The sequence below is a fragment of the Oryza brachyantha genome, chromosome 4, assembly GCF_000231095.2.
Source record: "Oryza brachyantha chromosome 4, ObraRS2, whole genome shotgun sequence".
Taxonomy (NCBI): Eukaryota; Viridiplantae; Streptophyta; class Magnoliopsida; order Poales; family Poaceae; genus Oryza; species Oryza brachyantha.
The window spans coordinates 7797351-7809799 of NC_023166.2; the positions used below are offsets into that span (position 1 = coordinate 7797351).

The 12449-nt window shown below is 35.4% G+C and overlaps 1 protein-coding gene across 1 annotated transcript; it reads left to right on the forward strand.

Annotated features, from left to right (window-relative positions):
* The first annotated feature begins 3763 nt into the window (after positions 1–3763).
* Positions 3764–10386, forward strand: LOC102704142 (fatty acyl-CoA reductase 3-like). Its single transcript, XM_040523052.1, has 10 exons — positions 3764–3887; positions 4297–4388; positions 5330–5525; positions 6246–6350; positions 6582–6774; positions 6861–7025; positions 7320–7401; positions 9029–9283; positions 9724–9851; positions 10194–10386. The coding sequence occupies exons 1-10, from the start codon at positions 3809–3811 to the stop codon at positions 10384–10386; spliced, it is 1488 nt and encodes a 495-aa protein (XP_040378986.1). The 5' UTR covers positions 3764–3808.
* The last annotated feature ends 2063 nt before the right edge of the window (positions 10387–12449 follow it).

Sequence of the window (12449 nt, forward strand, 5' to 3'; positions counted from 1 at the left end):
AAACTTATTTCAATATATTAAAATATTAAAACATATTGAATCATGGATTAAAGCATTTATCTTGTACATACGAAGCTCGTTCCTCAACTAATAGAACATCAATATATTTATAAGAAATCAAAGATAAAGGTGTGAATAATGCTAAAAAACCAGTGTAACGTTTCAAAATATCCAGGGAAACATCGTAAAATACTTATTGAAACATTCAAACAACATTTTACTTAACACTACAAAAAATCTGTTGCAGAAAATAGAAAATAATATTTTTCAAATGAATATAACAATACGAGACCATGAGATCATGTTGTAAAAAAATAATTATAAGAAACACAATGATATAATCGGATCCTAAATTGGATATATAAATTAGGAAAAAAAATGGTGTAAGATTGTTAGAGGAGAGGTATGCATACAGAATTAGACGTACGGTGGGAGGCACGGTGTCATACATGCAGTGGAGGGAAGGTGATATAGGCCTACGAATTTTCACCTAGAATTGGGTGTCTATGTAGTATCATTATCAGAAAGAGCACATAGAGATCGATCCATTCACATCCAATAGTAATGGCTGGGGGAACTTTGGTCCTTCGGGATGGTCAAAATAAATAAATACAATATAAAAGGTACCAATTGGTTCTGTATACTATTGGATATTTTCATCCACAAAAGTATATATCGAAGTTCTCTTACCAGTGTATATCTCCATCTAAGGTTTCAAGTTAAGGGGTGCATTCTTTTATCCCATATTATTACTCGGCTTTGCGTGCACTTCCAAAAAACTAAATGATGTATTTTGTTAAAAAAAATAAGATTACCATATGATCTTTATAGGGTAGATAGTTTTGACTCTATGTTTTCGAGGGCCATAGACGAAATTGACACTATAGTCCCTTAAGGCATATATAGTTATATAAATTATACGACATAATCATACAAAATAAACATTATTGATATAGTATAGAACCATTAAATATTAAAATAGTATTGGTACCTTAAACTGTTGATGAAAATACCCATTACCATTTATAAAAATAAACTTTTGTTAGCATTTCTTCCAACAAAATCATCAATGACATTTTGAACATCAATATTGATTGTCCGATAGGATTATCATAATCACTCCAATCAAATCCTCTGGGCTGGCTCTGCTCGTGACTAGGTCTAGGTCTCTAGAAGCGCCGGACAGGCACCCGAGAGTCCTAGGCACCTGTTGGACCGAATCACAAAGAAAAAATGGGCACGGAGCGACAAGTCCTAGCTACAGTAGATTGGAACAAAACAAAAGCTAGGCAGGATCCTGACATGAATCCTGAAGTACACTGCCCGATTTGGTAGCCCCCCACCCCCTTTGGCGTGGCCCTAGGCCATGGCCTCCACTGACCATATATATCCAGCGTAAGGCCTGAGAATAGATTTTCAATTTTATATTTAGTTAATTTCATATAGAAAAAGAATATAGCATTATAAGTTGGACTAACTAACCATGCACAATCTTTCCCTAACCTCCGTCGTCGCCCTCCCCTACACCTTCGTTCTCTCTCCCCTACCCTACTCGCTACTCCCTCCACCTCCACCATTTCCGTTGCAATATCCACCCTGCATCAATCAAGTAGGGCGGAGGTTGACACCGGCGGGGTGGGGTAACTACAACACGGCGGTAGTGGCCAAGTAGGAGCAGTGACGACTAAGGTACAAAGCTCATACAAGGAGCGACACCAGCAGGATCTCCCCCTTCCCCTCTCTTAAGTAGACCCCTGCACGGCTGCGCCATATCTCTGCGAATGGTGGTCGTCCCACAGACTCCTCGACCCGTTGCCAACTATAATCAGGCCACCTAACACCGTCCGACATCGTTAATCCTCGTGGTCATCAAGGACGTCTGATGGTGGCTCTGCATGGGGATTCAACACTGAGCTTGCAATGCCAGCACACCTCGCAACTGCTCCTCGAGGTGGTATTCACCTAGCTAGACCATTTCCTTGCGGAAATGGATATATGAATGTGGAGATATTGGATCAAAATTATAAGTTGGTGCTCTACGGAAAAAAAAAGAGTAAAGTGTGTGGACGAGGTTTTTCTAAATGTTACGTAAAGTTTTCCATTGGCATATTAATGTTGAGAAAGGAATCAACCTCACACATCCTAGAAAATCCAAAAAAAAATCAGGGATATATATCACTATCCATGACGTATATTGCGATAATCGTGACATATCGTGCGGTTTTCACACAAAACTGCGACTATTGATATCGCAAAAACTACCACGATTATCGTCTCAGATGTCTGCAATTATCATTTTCACCAACAAGCGCGATGATAATCGCTAAAACCATGCGATTATCGCGCCCTGCCGCGCATTATTCCCTTCAAATCCATGATAATTTTGTTTAAAAATTTGTAAATTCAAATTCATATATTTTTTGCATGATTATAACGATTATCGCCAATAATCATGCTATCATGGAGCAGCGGTTTCCGGCCCACTCCACTTTAAATGAAACTCTGGCGAGTAGCAGGCTGGCTACCAGCATGCATGCATGCATGGATGTGAAAGCGAGTGACATGACAGTACTCCCTCCGTCATAAAATAAGTTTATTTTTTATTTTTGCATATAATGTTTGACTCTTCGTCTTATTTGAATTTTTTTGTGATTAATATTTTTATTTTTATTAGATGATAAAACATGAAAGTATTTTACAAGCGATTATTTTTTTAAGTTTTTTTATAAATTTTTTAAATCATATGGATGGTCAAATGCTCGACATAAAAAATGATTTTTTTTTTGAGAAGGAGGAAGTAGATTAGAGTAATTAGATATTGGAATGGAAGTCAGGCGGTATCCTTTCATTTGCACATTAAACTCATGTACCGAGAACATAAGCACCTACATATCCATGATCACCGGTCACCACATGGGGTTCCCACACCAAATGCATTTTTGATTAGTTAGAACACATGCCACGTATGGTTAAATTTCGGACCAAATGCACTGAACATTTAGAATATAATCACACTGATCTATATGGATGCGCATGTGTTTCGATACTACAGTAGATCGATAAGTACAAGGCGACTTCTTGTACAGATTTGTGATGGGTCAACAACTACATTGAATTTCAAAGGAGCTATTGTTTTCGCTTTTTTAGTGAGGAAGGCTTTTGGTATATTTATAAATAAAAAATAACTTATAAATTATATATATATATATATATATATATGTTTTAGAGATATAAAAACAGAGGCTGAAAATAAATTACGATGAAAAACTGTTAAAATCAACTTTAACTTTAAGTTTGAAAATTCAAATCTGCACAAATGACCGTACCGTAGTCTTTGTGTTTTTTAATATACGTACAATAATATTCGCCCGTGTAAAAATAAGAGATTGTTGTAAAAAAATGGCTGTTTCTCATCAATTTATTGTTTAATTCTCGACTCAAATTCGCAAAATCATCGCTCATAAACTCTTATTATATATCATCAGATAACTAAGTGTGATATCTGCATTCGCCTGACAGCGATCGATTTTGTCTTGTGAACCATCTACGCAAAATGGAACCCCACGCAACACCATCGTGCGTGGCACGTTTTCCTGTTAATTATCCACATGATGATCTTTGCATGCATAGCTGTGTACGTAGTTGATCACGTTTTGCATCGGTGTGTACCTTAATTGCATGCTCGTCTAGCTAGCTGGTCCCAATTGGGTTATAAATAATGTGGAACAACCGTGTGCTTTCTTGCAAGCGATCGATGATAAGATTAAGCTAAGCTCTTTGTGGTCAAAGCCGGCATCAAATTGTGTGGATGGACACCACGGCGATTGTGGGGTGCTTCAGGAATAGGAGCATCCTCATCACTGGCTCCACAGGCTACCTTGGAAAATGTACACACACGCTATAAACTTCTGGTCTCTGTTTTGGTCGAAACTTTTTGGTTGCTTCCCTGATTTTTTTTAATAATTAACTTTTTATCACAATTACGAGTGATAACATATTTATTATTAGACTCACGTGTCAGAGATACATGAGGGACCACAAATCATATACAGCGGATGACAAATATGTTATCATCCGATCCTAAGAGTGGCAAATAGTTAAATGCCATATTTTTTAGTTGTCGAATTGGCCTTAAACTTTATAATTTGACTGAAACCTTAAACTTTATACTAGCAACAGATTACATATATAATTATTAAGCATACATTTGACGAGCAGCTAGCAAACAGGTTTTACTTTTGAAAGATATACACTGCATGAGTTTTTGATGCATATGTATGTGTATTTGTGGTGCAGTGCTGGTGGAGAAGATGCTACGGGTTCAGCCGGAGGTGAGGAAGCTCTACCTTCTGGTGCGTGCTCCCGACGCTGCAGCCGCTGAGCAGCGTGTTCTAGAGCCGCTCTATTTGGGGAGCTTCTGCTAGCTGCAGCTTTTTCCGAAAGCTGCTTTTGCCAGAAGCTGCCCCAAACGGCCCACAGGTTCTGAGAATCTACGGTTACAGATTCTGGAAAATAAACTAAGAATCCAGAATTTGGAGAAGCTGGGTTTAGAAGCTTTTCTAGATTCTCAGAAGCTGGTTACCAAGCAACAGATTACATATATAATTATTAAGCATACATTTGACGAGCAGCTAGCAAATAGGTTTTACTTTTGAAAGATAAACAGGTTTTGCAATCAGTGAGAAATAGTTCAAAAATTTAACAATTTATCATATTTTTTTCATGCGGTGTCAATACATAAAAGTGAAAAGTTTCCTAGAGTGATCAATATATTTTACATGTTTATTTAAATTTCACCGCATAATTCTTCACCTTATTGAAATCATTGATGACTTCATTGCAATATCTCTCAGTAGAGCACTAAACGATCTCTTAAAAATCCATCAACCATTTTGTTTCATAGTCTAGCATTACCAAACTTTATCGAAAAAAAAATGTGTGCTCTATAGTGGCAGTTGAAACCGGTAAAGTAACAAGAAGACAAATCAAACTAGTCCCTCCGTCCATCGAATAGTCCATATTTAAAAAAGTTTATAATTAGTATTTTTATTATTGTTAGATAATAAAATATAAATAATACTTTATGTATGATTATTTTATTAAAAATATAAATTTTTTAAATAAGATGAATGGTAAAAGCTGGAATAGAAATCTGCCAATGGGGTTAATTTGGAGCGGAGGTAGCAGTATAAATTAGCACACACAATTCCGGCATTGAATAAGAGAGAATCCACTGAGACAGTATAAAAGATGGATGCTGATCTAAATTTCTTGAGCAATGTAGGATTGTGTCAGGTGACTTTCAAAACTGTTTTGATTGCTGCTGTAGATTGTTGACAACGATCTCTTCGATGTTCTGCGAGAGCAACACGGGGCAGATTTCCAGTCCGTCAAGAACAAAATACGCCCTCTTGCCGGAGACATGAGCAAGGAAAACTTTGGGCTTGGGAGCTCTGAGATCGTGCACATGTCCCTGCAGGACGTCGACGCCATCGTCAATTCTGCAGCAACCACCAACTTCTACATCACATTATTTGCATGATAAACAACAATTTCCATAATGGCTTTCTTTTGAAATAGAAGCCGCTACTGTTTCGATCGACTAGGTATTACATCGTTTATTATATTATTAAAGTAACTCAAAAGGAGTCACCACATTTATATTTGTAGTGTGGAAGTTCCAAACACTAAATTGGAAATGGGAAACATTTGTACAATTACATATTTATGGGTTTAAATTATAACGGCGGAGCTTCGTCGAAATGGTTGTATATAGTAAAATTATATAGTTCATATAATTATGATCATTGAAGCCGAAATTCAAGCTATTTGGTTCTTTTTACGCTTTCTCACAAATGGATTAATTAATATATTGCATTATTTATTGATGTTTGATAAACCATCACTTCGTCTATGTCTATAGAAAATGAGCAATTTTATGGTCCTTGGTACTACTAGGTACCTCTTGGTACTTTCTCAAGGACCGTAAAATTGCTCACAGAAAATATGTTTGATTCATATAATACTAATTCTATTATTAGCCATAAATGATGAGCTATAAAAGGGTCTTTTTTTCATCTCACAGATGATTGCCTTTTTTCCATTTTAAAAAGTGGCATTCTATTTCAAATATCTTGATCAAAGTATTGACGTCAGAATAAATAGAATAACGATGAAGAGAAAACCTACCGGCTACAAAAATAGTATTTATATGAAAAAAATATTCATTTTGATTGGACCAATATACAGGTACGACGTTGCTTTGGCATCAAACACCACATCAGTCTCGCACATCTGTGAGTTTGCACACAAGTGTCCTCGGCTGAAAATGCTCCTTCATGTTTCCACTGGTAAGTCGAGTATACATATACACATTTCGTTCCTGAGCTCGACTATAATACTCTCTACTCTCTACTGATAGTATTCTACTCTCAGTACTATCTTCGATATACTTATGTATTGTTAACCGATTAAGTGAAAACTCGAGGGCACATAATGAACTTGATCTGTAGTGTTAAACAAAGTATATATCTTGAACAATTCTGACAAAATGAGTTAATTATGTTCTAATGTATGAACAGCTTATTTAACTGGTTATGAAGTAGGCCTATTGCCTGAGAATCTATTCCAAATTGGAGAAGCAAGAAGGGAAGGATGCCACTTAGACATTGAAGCTGAGGTTCAGTTGATGCACAAGGTCAAGTCACAACTGAGGATGAGCTCTTCTGATGACAAGTTAGAGAAGAAAACCATGAAAGATCTAGGGTTAGAAAGGTAATTTGCAATAGAAACACAACCTGCTTGCATGAACAGAAATTAATGACATGAGTATATATATTGATAAATTGAATTTATTAAAGGGCTAAGCACTTTGGATGGCAAAACACATATGTGTTTACTAAGGCCATGGGAGAGATGTTTCTGGGGCACTTGGGACAAGACCTTCCGGTTGTCATAGTTAGGCCAAGCATCGTAACAAGCACCATAAAGGATCCAATGCCTGGATGGATAGATGGATTAACTAGGTAATTATATCTAGCCTGTTAATTATACATTTTACTTGTATATACATACATGTATGAGTGGTAATGGGCTAAGATCCTTGGGTTCTTTCACAACCCTATTGAATTCTTAAAAAATTTTAGCTCAAAACTCTATGCAATTTTATTTTTAATCCGTTTTAAACCCGACCCTTAAATTTTAAGGCAAAATGATTGAGTCCATTACCACCTCTACATACATGTGTGCGAAATAGTTCAGTCGTGAGTTCAAGAATGGATATGTTTATAGCATACACTATCACCTTACATCATTTTCAGGGGATTGGACACCATAATTGTTGGCTACAACTACCAAAAGCTTCCATGTTTTGTTGTTGATGATGATGCATTCATCCATGCTGTGAGTATTTTTTTTGACCATATTATCCGGGAAATATGTTTTCTCACATATGAAAAATATGTTGTCTCACATACTTGAAACAGGTATATAGTCTCCTCATGCTTAAAATGCTCCCTCTGTGCCAATAAATGACCATTTTGATTAAAGATTTTGTCCAATTATAAATGCCTACTTTAAAACTTTAAAAAATAAACCATAGTAATTAAGGGCATGTACAATTATTGTACACTTTGGGCGGTGACGATAGAGCCACTAGTACAGATCCTCTTATCTGTGACGGCCCATCACGCTGAGCCAGCATTTTTTTTTATCACCAAAAGGGTTAATAATTAGGGGCATGGTCATTTTACTTGAGTACTAGCTCATCTTAAATAAACCAAATTAATTAATCACTTATTTTGGGGCATATGGTATCTTTTTTTGATAGGACACTAACAGACTAATCTTAAAAGTTCGAATAGTTTTAGAATCTTGATTCTCTCTCTATATATGTATGGCCTTTTTTTTCCTTTATTAAAGGCATAGGCATATGCGTTAGTCAGAGGTATACCTTCTACTATTACTATCACAGCTATAGGTAAATGAGTCTCTCTTCGATGCATTCTGCTAATAGGATTATAGTACTATTAGAATTAGTCTGAGCCATTCATTAATAATGGTAATTTAGTACTTTGTTAATTAATTGATTAGAATTGTTTTGTCATTTAGATATTTTTTGTCAACAAAAAAGAAAGGTATTACATGCTGGAGGTTGGATGCCTAGCAGAGTATATCGTTTTGGCCTCAAAGGCCGTGTCGGCGTTCGCTTCGTCCGTGTGCGCATCCGTCAAAATATAAAATATCTTAGGTTATTTAGGATTACAATAAAAAAGACGATATTACCCCTTTAAATTTCTAATATACTTATTATGGTTGGTAATACAATTTAATCACAATCATCCGATAAAAATAGATCAATTATGTCAATTAAATTCTACTGCCAGTAAAATGCACCGGAGAAGGACCGTAGGTAAATATACCTCTCTATACTTCAGAAATACCAGAGAAGTATTGGCATTTACCTCCTACTGCTACCGACACTACTAGGGCCGTGTTCGGTTGGAGGGGGAGGTGGGTTAGTTATCCTGCGCAAAAAATATAGTAATAGATTAGTACATGATTAATTAATTATTAATTATTAATAAATATAAAATATATTAATATGATTTTTCAAAACAACTTTCCTATAGAAAATTTTCATAAAAATACATCGTTTAACAATTCGGAAAGCATGTGCGTAAAAAATAAGAAAACTTGGGATTAGAAATGGGGGAACCGAACATGGCCTAGGAGGTAAATTTGCTTCTCTATACCTTAGGAATATCAAGAAAAATCTTGCCATTTACCTCCTACTACTACTGAAACTACTATGAGGTAAAATATACCTCTCTATACCCCGCAAATACCAGAAAATTAAGTCTCACCATTTGTAACCATAAACTTGCTGTCTAATAGGTTCAACCAGTTTAATCTTTTTATCTCTTAGATAATAATTAACATAGTAAGGTGGTATAGACCTCCTTAATTTTATCTTAAGCTTAATAAATTAATAGAGCACAACTAATAAGTTCTCTAATGTTAATTATAGATACCGGGAGACATGGTGATCAACGCAATGATGGTAGCCATGGCCACTCACTGGGGCAAGCCAGCTCATGTACTCTACAATGTCAGTTCACCACTGCACGCTTCTGTTGTGCTAGAATCAATGTATAGCTCTTTTCGCACTAATCCTCGTACAAGAGCCAATGGGAGGATCATTAAAAACAAAAGGATACCCATGTTCAAGAAATTTGCAGACTTCCGTGCATACATGATTCTACGGTACAAGCTACCACTCGAGGTATATATATACACACACATGTTCATTCCTGCAATTTCGACATTTTAGTCGTTTTTGAAAATTTATTTTACAAACCCCTAAAAAAACTTATTGCCTGGATAAACCTTTTTAACCACGCCAATATCACTAGCGTTGTCGTTGTATAGGACAGTCTGGGAGGACGGCACCAATATCATTGGCATCGTCCTATATAACGACGGCGCCAGCCAATAAAGTTGGCATGGTAAAAAAGATTCATTTGTGCAATAAGTTGTTTTAGGATATATTTATAAAATAAGTTTTTTAAAAGGACCGAAATGTCAAAATTTCAGCCTTCCTTCCGTATAGTTTAGATTGTTTTTCTATAAAACATTTGAACTTGATTATTTTTCTTCATCTGACACTATCAGTTTATTTAGTTTACCGGCTTAATTGGGAATTATCTTGTGAAAAGCACGCAGTTGCTGCATTCAGTGAATGTGTTGTTGGGAGGGGTGTTTGACCAGTACTACAGAAAGGCCCATAAGGGTTACAATAGCTTAATGCTTCTCGCCAAGTTGTATGCTCCGTTTAGCCTCTTCAAAGGATGGTGAGCTTCCAGACAAGTTCATATTAACATATACTTACTGCAGTAAAAAAATATCATTTGGAATAAAATTTGGTCAAACTTATAAAATTTTCACTGCCAACTTTGCGTTGGAATAAATTTATAAAATCAAATAAATTTGTAAAATCTGATATTATGAATCAAGATGCATTTATGTTATATTTAAGATAAGTATTTGAGAATTTATAGATGGGTATAATTTTTAAATGTTTGATCAAACCTTATCATAAAGAATAAATATATTTGACCGAAGCGAGTATATAGCTTGGTTAGGTATTTAATTTGAAGTTAATTTGATTTATTTCGTAATCTGCGTATATATAGCTTTGATAACACAAACTTGAAGAAGCTGTCCATGGCAATGGCTACCAGCTGCGAGAACGATGATGCGTCGTCCCTGTTTCATTTGGATACAAGCTGCATCAATTGGAGCTCGTACCTCATCAACATCCACATCCCGGCTGTCCTGGAGTTTGCCAATGCGAGCACTCAGGAGAAGAAAGCAGGCCGAAGCTAGCTAGAAGTACACTGCACACAACCTGGGCATATATATCTGGGGACCGTACAAAAAGTCCTAATATAAGGCGCGCACACATATATATATATATAAAAGAAATAAATAAATCCCATGAAGATAAAAAAAACTTTCGTTAATGATATGTGATGGTGATCTTTTAATCATTTTATAGGTTATGGTATTTTTAGCATGCTATTTTTATATTATTTTAAAGTTATATGTGTTGGAGCACCAAATTAGGATTATAGATGTGCAACATATTACTTCCAGGTCAGGCTACCTCCATTTTTTTTTTAAACTATGTTGATACTAGTGAACTATTTTTTTTCAAGACTAGCGATAAGGCCCAAGTTGCCCTAGACTTAGTTCTGCCCATGTATCTAGTACTCAACTTCTCTCGGTGGAGTTAGCCATAATGAAGCTGAGGTTCGAGATGGGCCGTCATAGAGTCCCATGATGACGTCTCCATGTAGCATCACATGGTGGTGAATGGTTCTATGAGCTTTCCAATACCCATACATAATTGTGAACCGTGTTTTTTTATTTTTTATTGGGATGTGATCTGCTAATCATATGATATAAGAACTAGCCTTCTCCCTTTAAGGGAGGATGACAAAAAAAACTTGAGCAAGAACACTATATAGTATCGATGCCACTGCAAGATCTTGTACAAACTTTTTCGTTGGCGAGTGAGCACATGAGTAAGGTTGTTATTCTTTGGCAGGTCCAAACTATGTAGATCGGCCCCTTGTTCTTTCTTGCTTTCGAGTGTACCTAAGCATAATCGTGGTGCCTGGATGGACCTATTTTTAAAACATGGTTCTTCACGTCTCTGCTAATGTTCAAGCGCACAATTTTCGCCAATGGATCCTTTACAAAACTACCCATAAAAACATGGTGGTTTTTAAGGACAATTCTCTTGAGATGCCACTGTGTCACAGTAGGACCGTGTTGTTTGAGGGGTGCTAAGTTAACTTAGCCTGATAAAAAAAACATAATAATAGATTAGTACATGATTAATTAATTATTAATTATTAAAAAATATATAAAATAGATTAATATGATTTTTTAAAACAACTTTTCTATAGAAAATTTTTGTAAAATATAAACCGTTTAGTGGTTTAGAAAGCGTGCGCGCGGAAAACAAGGGAGATTAGTTAACCTACTAGAACAGCCGGCCCATGTCATCTCAATAAATCATCCATACAAATAAAAATTACTCTATTTTACTTTAAAAAAGATCACAAATTTTTTAGACAAATTCAGATGATGACAATCTTGTGATAAAGAAAATATAGCTCTCAACAAGATCTACTACAAACTAACAAATTAGTTGAATGCCTTTTCATTTAGATCGTTTAGGTGCCCAAATATCCGTTGCGAGTTTGCGACCTCGGATATCTTTTTTCACTATTCCTTGCAAATGCTGAAATGAAATTATAAAAGAATTTATTTTTAGTTCGATTATAATAGTTTCATTTATACATCAAGGAAAGTTTTTTATTTTTAATATGGTTAGTTAGAGTCAAGTTACAGAGTGTTTCAACTCATACAGAGGTAAGTTGACATAAGAAAACCATCGTATTAAAAGAAATATTCGAAGCAAATATGGATATGACCATAGTAAAGGAAATATCACGAGGATCCCTAGGAACTTTGCTTGACCTCAATTGGAAATATTTTTTTAAAGTTTCATCATTTTCAAAGAATAAGGAGAAATGTTTTCAGGGTAGCTTTGTTAAGCGGTCGTTCGTAAAATCAATTTTAGAACTCACAACATTTTCATATGAAATTATATGAGGACAAGATTTTTTTGAAAGTTATTATTCTCAACAAAATATACAATTTTTTATTTGAATGTCTTTCATTTGAGATCTTTTTGGGACCCAAATATTTGTTACAAGCTCTCAAATAGTATTTTGTTTAAAAATATTTTTATACAGCCTTATATAGGAACATGCGGTATGAAAAAGATATAGAGATTTGCATGTGAACTACTAGTAACATTTTGAGAGGTTTGCATGTGATCTATACTAGATGCAACAAATAAACTTTTAGGTGCG

What these genes read in the sequence shown, in the direction of transcription:
- LOC102704142 (XM_040523052.1), top strand. Translation starts at nt 3,809, where the DNA reads ATGGACACCACGGCGATTGTGGGGTGCTTCAGGAATAGGAGCATCCTC. An exon ending in GCTCCTTCATGTTTCCACTG is followed by an intron (nt 6,351 to 6,581) that starts GTAAGTCGAGTA and finishes ATGTATGAACAG; the next exon opens with CTTATTTAACTGGTTATGAA. An exon ending in GGTACAAGCTACCACTCGAG is followed by an intron (nt 9,284 to 9,723) that starts GTATATATATAC and finishes AAAAGCACGCAG; the next exon opens with TTGCTGCATTCAGTGAATGT.